The sequence below is a fragment of the Hyperolius riggenbachi genome, chromosome 4 (assembly GCF_040937935.1).
Source record: "Hyperolius riggenbachi isolate aHypRig1 chromosome 4, aHypRig1.pri, whole genome shotgun sequence".
Taxonomy (NCBI): Eukaryota; Metazoa; Chordata; class Amphibia; order Anura; family Hyperoliidae; genus Hyperolius; species Hyperolius riggenbachi.
In genome coordinates, this window is record NC_090649.1 from 414643072 (window position 1) to 414655759 (window position 12688).

The following is a 12688-nucleotide window of genomic DNA, read 5'->3' on the forward strand; positions in this document are numbered from 1 at the left end:
CGGATGAAAATTGGTGTGGCCAAGAGCATGCCTGATCAACAGTGCGACCAATTTCAGGCCTAAATTGGTTGCATGTTTCGATCGGACATGCTGCAAGATGTTGGGCTGCCATGCTTGATGTGCACAATGGTTACAGGGTGCGATAATCAGGCAACGGAAACCTCCGGCCGCTGTCCCCCTTAATGTTTTATGTGCCCCCCCATGCAGTTATATGTCACCAGTCATGCCACCCACTGGTGTCCACCACGCCTGCCATACTTCAGCATTCTGGCCCCACGTAACTACTGGCGTTTTACTATGTGGCGATGATACGCGCCCCATGTGCTATAATTCTGGCAACCACATGGGGGCGCAAATGCGAAAGTAGGAGAATGGTGAGAGCATGCGCGTCGTGACAAGCAAAGCATAACTACAAGGAGCACCAGGGGGCAAATAAAACATTAGTGGGACAGTGGCCGGGGGCAGAGTCACAAGGCCGATTCCCGCAAGATTTCATGCGTAAAAAAAAATATATCGGTCAAGAATCGGCCTGCGGTGTATGGACAACTGACAGATCTATCTCCGATCAGAGAAAGATCTGTCTCTTGGTCGAATCTGCCCATCATTGCTAGATGTATGATCACCATAAAGGTGGCCACACACCATACAATTTTTTGAATATCTGTTCAATTTAAGAATTGCAATCAATTTTTCTGACTGATTTTAACATTTCAAAAATATGACCAATGTACCACACATGTAAGTTAAATTTTTCCCCAATTATGATAAAAATTATTGGAAATTTGGACAAAATTGCTAGGGTGTGTATATTAATAAATTAACAATTTAACACACACCATACAATCTTTACCAAGATTGAAGAAACATTTCTGGCATTCCGGATCGATAAAAAAAATCGAAGAAAACGGGAAATCCGATTGGATTTTTCAGTCGATTGAAAAAAAGCTTTCGATTGTTTTGGGAGAGCCGATCGTTTTTATCGAATTACTGTAAAATCGGATCATTTTATTGTATAGTGTGTGGCCACCATTAGACTACAGTCAGAAACATGTGGGCCTGATTCACAAAGCTTTTCTGTTAAATTATCTCACCTTATTTATTAGCTCACAATTTATCTTTCCTTATCTAACTTAACTCATGGTTTAGCTCTCCTTATTTGACATAACTCATGGTTTAGCTCTCCTTATTTGACATAACTCATGGTTTAGCTCTCCTTATCTATTTATCTCATGAATTATCTATCCTTATTTGTTTATCTCATGCATTAGCACTCCTTACAGTTAAGGTGAAAAATAAGTAACCTTTGTGAATCAGCCCCCTGATCTGCATGCTTGTTCAGAGTCTATGGCTGACTGGATTTGCGGCATGCTTGTTTCAGGTGTGTAAGCCAGACACTATTGATGCATGAAAAATCAGCAGGACTGCCAGGCAACTGGTATTGTTTAAAGGAAAATAAATATTCCTAAATATGTCAGCTTTGATTAGTTAGGTTTCAGAGGCTGTTTGTATGCTTAGTCGGATTTAAAGTTCATCTCTACACAAAAGTATTAAACAGGCACACCCAGTTACAGCTCTTCCTTAGCAACTACACTGCATTGTGGGTTTGCCACAAAACATAACAACGGAGTGAACAACTTTTTTCTGATGAAGCAATCAAGTAAACAACTGAAACTTCCTGTCTTCTCAGTCAGCACAGAGATAATGAACAATAGATCATATAGTTACTACTACTATATTATATAAGCAAAGCTGCAGCACACATTATTTCTGTATGCACTAGGAAGCAATCGAAAGTGATCTCTGCACAGACTGGGCAGACTAAACTGATTTCTGCTTCTCTGCCCACAACAAATCTGCCAGAGAACAAAAAGTAATGGGTGAAAAAAAAATAACAGATATGCAAAGTTCAGTTCAGCCAAAAACTGAACAGCCGAATCAGCTGTCGATCAATTGACCGTCGGGACCTGAGTAACCGTATAAGTTGCTGCCTTTTCTTTGGTGGTTATTAGAGTCAATATGATTCTAGTAATTCCTGCTTGCATGCGCTTGCTACCCTCCCTATGGAGATGCATCTAACCGCTACCCGGTACACACCTTCAATTTTTATTGACAAATCACAGACCAATTTCACCACCTCCTTGCAGTATGAGAGTTTACCTACTGCTCTTAGTACTCAAAATCTGTTGACCCTCATACTACAAGTAGGTGGTAAAATTGGCAAATCAAAATTGAAGGTGTGTAGCAGATGTCACACGCCCCCGAATCGCTGGACTGTTCAATGCCTCCCAATCTATTTCAATGCACTAACAATCCGATATTGTGATTTCAATCGATGCGCAAAAAGCAATGGAATTGGGCAGACAAGCCAGGAGGGAGCGTGCGCAAACACTATGCTCGATCCCATTATTTTTTTGTCGACTGGTTTGATCCTAGACACTATATGTAGCGTCCAGGATCAGCAACCCACGGCGCTTCCATGTCCCCCTGCAGGGGGTGAAACACAACACATTTGACGAATGATGGAAAGTGCCCCCGAAGGTCATCAAAAGCTTTTCTGCTTGCCAGCAGAATAGCAATTGGCCAAGACATTGGGCTGCTGGTTTAGATGTTTTGCTAGCTGACCATACCCCATATGCATGCAATCCATATGCTTTGAATATACTGTATTCATCCATCTTCAATACCAATAATACAAAATAAATAAATAAGGAACCTACCACCAAATGGGTTTATGTTCCGAAGCTTTCGGGCCTGGATGGCTTCTCGTACTTCTTTTCTCCGAACACACTGAATGCCCAGATTCTGGAAGCTGGTGAAGACAGTGCAAACCTCAGCATCACCCAATAAGTCAAGTCATTTGTATCTTTACTGCAGATGGGCACATTCACAAGACGACAGGGCAATGCAATAGCTGGCGGGGTGATTTAGTGGATGGCACTCTTGATGTTCAGTATTACGAATCCTGGGTTTGTATTTCAGCCAGAACACTATCTGCATGGAGTTTGTATGTACTCCCCGTGTTTGCACTGGTTTCCTAGCACATTTCAAAAACATAGTGGTAAGTTAATTGGTTTACCCCAAAACTGGCCTTAAGCACCGTACTCACTTCTAGATGGATCGGGGAACACTCAGTGCCGCCACTCGATGAATGAGCGTTCCCCCATTCATCTACCTACCCGCAGGAATACGTGATGGCATGCAAAGGATGCAAACAAGAGTTCAAACGATTGCGTCACTTTGCACGGGAGTCGTCAGGAATCTTAAAGATCCGATCCGGCGTGACTGTCGTAATCGCTGTGCATTGCAAAGCGTCAATCGCCTAATCGTGCCCAGGTCGCGAGATCGCGGAAATTCGATCGTCGCGCAATAAAAATCATTCAAAAAATTGTGACATGGGTATTTAGTTTTAGACTGAGGTAGGGAGACATCACTGTGGGAAGAATTGCACTGAGAGCTCCTCTGAGGGACAGTAAAGTGTTGTGGAACACATCAATACTATACAAATACATAGTAATAATAGAAAGTTAGGACTGTTTTAGAATCTGCATTCAATGCAGCTTTTGATTCCTTTACAATAATTCTAGTTGCTTTCATTCTCCATGACTTAACGGAATTTACCATTAAAATACACCAATCCATCAAACAAACCTCCCTGTAAGGAAGATTTGAAAATAGTGTGGACTTTTCGGGAGGCAGCGAGCAATCACTTAGCTACAGTGAGCTGCTCTGTAAAACTATCTATATGCAGACCTCCATCTTCTCTGTCCCTGTGCTGCAGCACTACAAGAGGAAGTATCCACGATAATGTCACATGGCCCGGTTTCCGCAACACATGCTGTGAGATGTTAGGGCTGTGGAGTCGGTACAAAAATCTTCTGACTCCAACTCCGACTCCTCAGTTTATGAAACCACTGACTCAGATTCCAACTCCGACTCCGGGTACCCAAAATGGCTCAGACTCCTCGACTCAGACTCCTTAGTCTAATACTTACCAGGGCTGTGGATTTTGTGCAAAAATCATCCGACTCCAATTCCAACTTCCGGGTGCCCAAAATTGCTCCGACTCCACAGCCCTGTGAGATGTAGTCCATTAATGAGGTTAGATCTTACGGCTGGAAACTGCGGCACGGGCAGAGAGGATGAAGGCCTGTATGGTGTAATGGTTAAGGGCTCTGCCTCTGACATGGGAGACCAGAGTTAGAATCTCAGCTCTGCCTGTTCAGTAAGCTGGCACCTATTCAGTAGGAGACCTTTGGCAAGTCTCCCTAACACTGCTACTGCCTATAGAGCGCGCCCTAGTGGCTGCTGCTCTGGCGCTTTGAGTCCGCCAGGAGAAAAGCGCAATATAAATGTTATTTGTCTTGTCTGTATATAGATGGGGGGCTATCAAGCAGCCCCAGTAGATAAATAAATGAGAAAGTGGGCAGAGCAAAAACCAGCCAATCAAATTTCAGCTGTTGATTTTATTTGGGAAAATGTAAACTTCAGCCTTTCTTAGACTGTTAATAGCAAGGTTCTCAAACTTGGGTACAGTTGATTGGGCGCTGTAGAGAGTGGAGGCAGGTCCCATTCTGTGGAGGGAGGATCCACCCCACACTTGCCTAGTTATCCATCAGGTCCACCTGTTTTTTTGATTGGTGAGTAGGATAGGAGGGGAGGTATACAAGGAGCTAGGAACTCAGAAGGCATTATGCCACTGTATTCGACAAAGAGTGGGCGACCGCTCGAAACGGCGACTGTTCGTTGTGTTTTACTGCCCGGCTGCAATGTAGACACTTTCACTTCCAAGTGTGCCCTACAGCGCTGTGAGCATCTGAGAGCTACTTATACCTGAGAGCTATACTTACACCTGATACCTACACCGGGTGATGGCTGTATATTCACTGTCTTTGTGAATTAAACAGAAAATTGAAAATGGCATCAAAATTCAGGAAAGTGGGTGGAGCCTACAAGAGCCAATCAAAATTCACCTATTGATTTTGAAAGGGAATATTTAAAATGCTGCAAACCTTACACTGTTAATGGCAGAGGCCCCAAGTCGGTCATTGGGCGACTGAGGTATAAATTCATAAAATGGAGAGCAGCAGCCAATCAGATTTGTTTGATTGATAAACTGCTTCCATTCTCACATTATTGATACAAAGGACCCACAAATCTCACAAATTTGGTAATTGAGTGGCTGTGTCTCAAGTTTAGAAAAAGTGGGTGGAGCTAATAACAACCAAACACATACCTAAGCAACGCCGGGTCTTCAGCTAGCAAGTACTATAATTCTGGGTGAATGCTTGGCTTTTCAGGGACATAAAGACATTTGCATATTCTCTTGCTGACCTGGAGTGATGCATCACAAGAGTCCGTTGTGTTTTGTATTTGGCAATATAACCATAGTGATAAGCCATGATTTCACAATGCTGTGTGTAAAATGCCAGCAAGAAATGACACAGCGTCCTGTTGTAAGACAGACTGGTTTACTGGCAGAGAGTAAGAACTCACCACAGCACTCTGCGATCAGCACCAAACTCAGTTTCGTAATATCCATCTCTGCAATCCTTGCCAACCAGATCATGCGGATGTGGTCTGTAGGGTTCATTCTTCGTCACCAAGGTGACTCGGACTTTGCCTTTCACCGTATAACTCAAATTCTGTAACTGCAAAAAAAGATGTCAAAGAAGAGCTCATTACCAAATGGTTTCACATACTGATTTCTATGCATTGGTGCGTAAAATAAACTAAAATAATGCACTGATAAAAAGATGCATAATACTTGCACTACAGATTCTAGCCCCATTTATAATATTGGCTTGTACAAGCCATGCTTATAATGGTAATAAACTTGCTGCAATGTGGGTTTAACTCCACTTATGTTAAAACTTTAGCATTCAATTTATTTATAGGTCTGCAAGTGCTCCAGGCCAATTTATTTTAGTACTTTTTTTTAATTTGTTACATTTCCCTCCTAATTAGTACTGCTGTAATGTGTATTTATGGCCACTTGTCACTAGGGGGCAGTGTGAGACAATAACAGAGGACTTCTGCTTTCAGTTTCTACATTTTCTGCTAGTAGAGAGAGATCAAAGATTTCCAAGAATTTACAGCACAATGAGTTCTACCGACTGAGGTCAAAAGCAGTGCAGTTATCTCAAACAAGATAACTCTATTGAAGCTGCTACTGGGTTAAAAATGAATTTCCTGAACTAGAAATAAACTGTGAGATAGAGTAGAGTAAAGGAGGGGTATGACCTGATTGAATACAAACGGATCTAATTCTAAAAAATTACAAAAACTTTATTAATTGCTTATCAGAAAATTTTTAAAACACACAGCATAAGATGACTCCCACCAAATGGCCCCCATCCACATAAACCCACCCGCTCCTCCTAATCTCCCCAGACCTTTTCTGAACTAGTTCTAAAATTTTCCGTTCTCACTTTTTTATTTGTTTGCACTGACATCAGCAGTTCAGCACACACACAGTATGAAGTACGGCACTAAAGCCCTAAACGTTTAGCGAGCTGAATGTGATTATTTAGGGTGATGATTAACTAATGATCATTGCACAGACACGCTGCTGGAGTCTCTACCCTATGGGGGGGGGGAGAGAGAGAGGATCTAGAACCACAATGATGGATGGCTAATGAATGATGGATAATAAATAAATCACTTTCAAAGTAGAGAATCATTTTTGGTCATTTATAAAGTGCTGATCTGCTGATAGCTGATGGCGTAGTGCTGGCAGCACAGTGGCGTAGTGGTTAGTGCTGATCTGCTGATAGCTGATGGCGTAGTGCTGGCAGCACAGTGGCGTAGTGGTTAGCGCTCTCGCCTTGCAACGCTGGGTCCCCGGTTTGAACCCCAGCCAGGTCGACGCTGCGTAATATGTCGGCGGTATATAAATACTTAAATAAAAATGGCTGACCATTATCCAACAAGCCAGATCACTGAGGAGGAGTGCGCTGACTTTGGGGACACCTGTTTTCAAACAGGGATACAGAATTGGTAATAACTGGATGATCATCAGAAGGCTATCTGGTTGATTTAGCATATGTATGATGTGTGCATACTTTTAAAGGTTAACTGTTAAATGTCAGTAGGCAGCTGTTTAGCAGGCAATGGATTTTGGGTACATACTAGTAAATACTGACGTGGCAGCATATACTGTAAGCTTCCTGAGGCAGGGTTCTCACCAGTATTGCATAGCTCCAACCTGTCCATATGTTGGGGGGAGACAGTCCCTCTGTCTTCCTCATGTGTCCCTCTTTCAAGACTGATGTACAGATCTATGTAAATATTTGTATTTTCTACTTGAAGGGATACTGTAGGGGGGGGTCGGAGGAAAAGGAGTTGAAGTTACCCGGGGCTTCTAATGGTCCCCCACAGGCATCCTGTGCCCGCGCAGCCACTCACCGATGCTCCGGCTCCGCCTCCGGTTCACTTCTGGAACTTCAGAATTTAAAGTCTGAAAACCACTGTGCCTGCGTTGCCGTGTCCTCGCTTCCCCTGATGTCACCAGGAGCGCACGGCGCAGGCACAGACCATACTGGGACTGCACAGTACGCTCCTGGTGCCATCAGCGGGAGTGAGGACACAGCAATGCAGGCGCAGTGGTTTTCAGACTTTAAAGTCTGAAATTCCAGAAGTGAACCGGAGGCGGGGCTGGAGTATCGGTGAGTGGGTGCGCGGGCACAGGATGTCTGTGGGGGACCATTAGAAGCCCCGGGTAACTTCAACTCATTTTCCCCTGACATTCTTTAAATTGATATATTTCTTATATACAAATGTTAAAGAGACTCTGTAACAAAAATTACAACGTTTTTTCTACCATCCTACAAGTTCCTAAACCTGTTCTAATGTGCTCTGGCACTTTCTACTATCACTGTCTCTGTAATAAATCAATGTATCTTTCCCGTCAGACTTGTCGCCCTGTGTCTGGAAGGCTGCCAACTCTTCCGTGCTGGTCTGTTTATGCACACCCCTTTCCAGGCCCCTCTATGCACATTCCAGTGTGTGTGTTATTTACATAAGCCAGCAGCGTCTCTGCTATCTTATCAGTGATAGAAGAGAGCTGGATAAAAATCCTCCTCTGTTAGGCTGTGAAAGGAGCTGGGCTGACACATACTGAGGAATTACAGACAGGAAGAAACAATCAGCCTCACAGCCTGTCACTAGTATTCAGTGGGTGAGAGCAGCAGGGGACAGAAGGTAAACACACAAATGATCTCTTGAGATTCAAAACAAAAGCTGTATACAGCCTGCTTGTGTATGGATGTGTTTTCTATGTGTGGACATACTGTACATCAACCTACTTCCTGTTTTGGTGGCCATTTTGTTTGTTTATAAACAAACTTTTAAACACTGTTTTTGACTACTTTTAATGTGGCAGGGAGCGGCGAAATTGTGACAGAGGGTAATAGGAGATGTCCCCTAACACACTGGTATGTTTACTTTTGTGCGATTTTAACAATACAGATTCTGAAGAATAATAGACACGGACAGAAAGGACCAGTGTGGTTTGAACTATAAAACAACATATTTTTCTTATTAAATCTTTATGGTATGCGTGATTAGGGGTGTGGAAAGGGTGTGGCTTATGTGTCCCTCTTTCTTATTACAAATTTGGGAGGTATGCGATTGTATCTTGTGACACTAAATATGATTATATTCTGTGATATGGCATAGTTGTGTGGTGAATAGCACTCTCGACATGCGGCATTAGGGCCACCTAATGGATCTGTCAAAACAAGCCTTATCAGCCTACGGACAGACTGTACACACAGACAAACTGTCGGCAGAACGGCCGCCTCGCAAGCGGGTCTGACGACCCGTCGTTTGCAGGAATCCGGCGTGTGTATGCGTCTTTAGGCCGTATTTACACTTAATCAGTTGCTCTCAGTTATAACTGAAAGGTCAACTGATTTTCAAAGTAAGTCCCGTGTTTTCCTATGGCACCTTTCACACTTAAAGGGGCACTATGGCGAAAAATTGTAAAATTTAAAATATGTGCAAACATAAACAAATAAGAAGTATGTTTTTTCCAGAGTAAAATGAGCCATAAATTGCTTTTCTCCTATAATGCTATCACTTACAGTAGGCAGTAGAAATCTGACAGAAATGACAGGTTTTGGACTAGTCCATCTCTTCATAGGGGATTCTCAGAAAGGCTTCTTTGTAAAGATATTCCCTATAAAAAGATTTAAACAATGATGCTGGCCAGCAACCCTGCTCCCTACACCGTTTTTTGGCAGTTGGACAGAGTAACTGCCATTCACTAAGGGCTGGTGCACACCAAAACCCGCTAGCAGATCCGCAAAACGCTAGCAGATTTTTAAACGCTTTTTTTTATTTTTATGAGGCGTTTTGCTAGCGTTTTGCGGATTGCTGCTGCGGTTTTCAGTATAGTAGATTTCATATATTGTTACAGTAAAGCTGTTACTGAACAGCTTCTGTAACAAAAACGCCTGCAAAACCGCTCTGAACAGGCGTTTTTCAGAGCGGTTTGCGTTTTTCCTATACTTAACATTGGGGCAGAAACGCATCCGAAATCCAAAAAATGCCTCACCCAGGCATTTTTCGTTTCTGCAAAACGCCTGCCGCTCTGGTGTGCACCACCCCATTGAGATACATTGACCAAGCAGATCCGCAGCCGCAAGCGGATCTGAAAACGCGGAAAAAGCCGCTCGGTGTGCACCAGCCCTAAGTGCTTTTGAAAATAAATAAATCCCTGAGAATTCCCTATAAAGAGATGGACTAGTCCAAAACCTGTCACTTCTGTCAGATTTCTACAACCTACTGTAAGTGACAGCAACATAGGAGAAAAGTAATTTATGGCTCATTTTACTCTGGAAAAAAAATGTACTTATTTGTCTATATTTGCACATATTTTAAAAATTTACAGTTTTTTACTGTAGTGCCCCTTTAACGCGTTTTAACTGAAATCTTTTTCACAATGCACTGCTATGGAGAAGAAAAAAAAACTCGTACCAACTGATTAAGTGTAAACGGGGCCTTAAACTATGACAGGAAACAAACTGTGACAATGGTAAAGATTAGATTGTGAGCATCTCTTATGCTGGGTACACATGGTAAGGTTTTGCGTGCGATTTTGCGACCCGATAGTTTTTCCCCGCACGATTCTGCGCTCGATTCTTTTATCTTTATTCGTTTTTTTCTTTTCTTTTTCCATTCACTGCTATGAGAAATCGAGCGCAGAAACGATCGGGAGCAATATCGGACATGACGGATTTTATCAATCGGATCCATCTACCGCACGGAAAATCATACCATGTGTATTAGGCAGAAGAACAGTCAGTGATATGACTAGAAACTCTGTAAAGCATAGTACAAGAAGTCAGTGCTGCACAAATACACAGTAATAATTTGCTTACAAATGCAAAATACATTTTACCTACATCCTTACTAAAATGTTATGAATAGGCCAGTAAGTATTAAGATTGAACAAAGAAAAAAAGTTATATAAAAAATCTACAGTAACCACCACAGCCCTTCAACAAGCAAGCAGATCAGGTGCTCTGACTGAAGTCAGACTGGATTAGCTACATGTTTGTTTCAGGTATGTGATTCACCCAGAGATCAGCAGGACTGCCAGGGTAACTGGTGTTGTTTAAAAGGAAACATCTATGTCACTCTCAGTTAAGGTTCCCTTTAATGTTCCAGGGATACTGTAGCTTCTGATTGGCTGCCCAGGCAGAGGGGGTGCAGTCCAGAGCCTGGGAGACCGGTTTCGCAGTCTAACAGTCTCCGAGCGGCGATCGCCACTGGGAGACTGAAAGCGGAGAGGAGCTCCGTCATCAGAGCGGAGATGAGCGCTCTCCTGCAAGCCCCATCAGTTTTCACAAATTTGGAGTAGCCATGCAATGAAACATGGAAATTTGGTTGGTTGGTTGTTATAAGCTACTGAATGCTGCATAGTGCTATTTGCACTAATATACAAATATACTGAATGAACTTCAGAAAATGTGTGGTTACTTTGTGGTTTGGAGAAAATAATAGAGGCCTTTGGTATGTAGGCCACTGTATGTCGGAAAAGGTTAAACCTGACATACAAACAAAGATGGGGGAGCCATAAATAAGCTAAACATCCCACCTCTACATGGCTGACTTCCTACAGGTGGCTACATATGGCTTCCTGTGAGAAACAGAGTGAGGCGGAACATTTTTGCTGTGTACCTTGACAATATGCTACATCAGCGCGTGTGCGTGTGTAATTCCATCCCACGTTTATATCATGAGTATGTGTGTTCTGTGGTTTAAACTGCGTTGTAACACTTCCCTCACAGAAAATCAGTAGGTCTAAGCAGCCCACTCAGCAGTACAATAGAGCTCTGTACTGAGCTGTATGGGCAGTTTTTATATTCTTTGACAATAGGTCTGATATGCTATGTAAATAAGGTGAAGTGCTCTTACAAAGATATCATACGCACAAGTCCACGTATTTTAGAGAATGAAGCCAAACCAAAATATTTGCTTCAGTTCTGGTTAGCGTGGCACTCAAGAAAAATGTTTCCCCACTTCCTGTCCACATAACATCCAGGCTGTTCATTGTAAGCTAAAATTGCCGTTTCCACCTTGCAGTCAGAACTTTTCTAGACATTTTGGTGTACCAGGCCCATTGTCACGCCTCTCCCTCATTTCCATAGTAAACAGTGATGCTTGATCACTGCTGTCTGCTCCCTCCTCCAAGTACCGTATACAAGCATCAGCAAATACACAATGAAAAAATGTTGTATACCATCTGCAACTGACCACATGTAGATGCGATAAATCATTTAAGTTTCCTTTATCTTACTAATATTATAAATGTGAAAGTTTGGCTGTTTGTTACTCAATCACGCAACAATGGCTGAATGGATTTGAATTAAATTTGACACACATAGTACATTACCTGGAACAACATAGGATACTTTTTATCCCCATAACCAAAAAGTGGGGTAGGCAAATACAAATTTCACTGGGAAAATGTAAACTGCAGCCATTCTTACACTGCTTATGGTAGGGTTCTCAAACGTTCTACAGTTGGTCATTGGGTAACTGGGATTAATATTCAGAAAAGTGGATGGATTATTCAAGATACAATCACAATTCACCTATTGATTTTCAAGGGGAAGATTTCATTGCTGCCATTCTTGCACTATTAATGGCACAAGCCTCAAACCTGGTACAGTTGGTCATTGGGTAACTGGGGTTCAACTTCAGAAAAGGGTTGAAGCCACAGCCAATCAGATTTGTTTAATTTCAATGCAAATTATTGATGCCAAAGACCTTAAAGCTCACAAACTTGATCATTGAGTAATTGTGTGTTAGGGTTAGAAAAAGTGGGTGCAGCCAACACCAGCCAAATATATACCCGGGCAACCAGGGCTGTGGAGTCGGGAGTTTGGAGTCGAGGAGTCGGAGTAATTTTGGGCACCCGAAGTCGGAGTTGGAGTCGGAGTCGTGGTTTCGTAAACTGAGGAGTCAGAGTCGGGTGATTTTTGTACAAAATCCACACCCCTGTTAAAACGGTATCATCACCATAAAAATCAAATTTCAACAGCAACTGGTCTGAGTGTATTAAGTGATAAAGATGCTAATCCTGCATTCAAAACTTTCAAAACTTTTTCTGCTGTTATGATTTGGAGTTATCACATATTTAAGGATCACTGGCCCTTTAGTAGTCGTGCCAAAGAATTGC

General features: G+C 42.5%; 1 protein-coding gene across 3 annotated transcripts in view; it reads right to left on the reverse strand.

The window, feature by feature from the left end:
• REL (REL proto-oncogene, NF-kB subunit) overlaps positions 1–12688 on the reverse strand; it is a 66420-nt gene that overhangs the window by 22465 nt on the left and 31267 nt on the right. Inside the window, exons 4-5 of one of the 3 annotated variants that reach the window (XM_068232403.1) lie at positions 5494–5648; positions 2718–2809 (exon numbers count right to left, since the gene is read on the reverse strand). In XM_068232403.1, the coding sequence (XP_068088504.1) occupies positions 2718–2809; positions 5494–5648 (247 nt within the window). Of the gene's footprint in view, positions 1–2717; positions 2810–5493; positions 5649–9083; positions 9133–12688 lie in introns of those variants that run through there. The other 2 variants (XM_068232405.1, XM_068232404.1) reach the window with 2 other exon arrangements.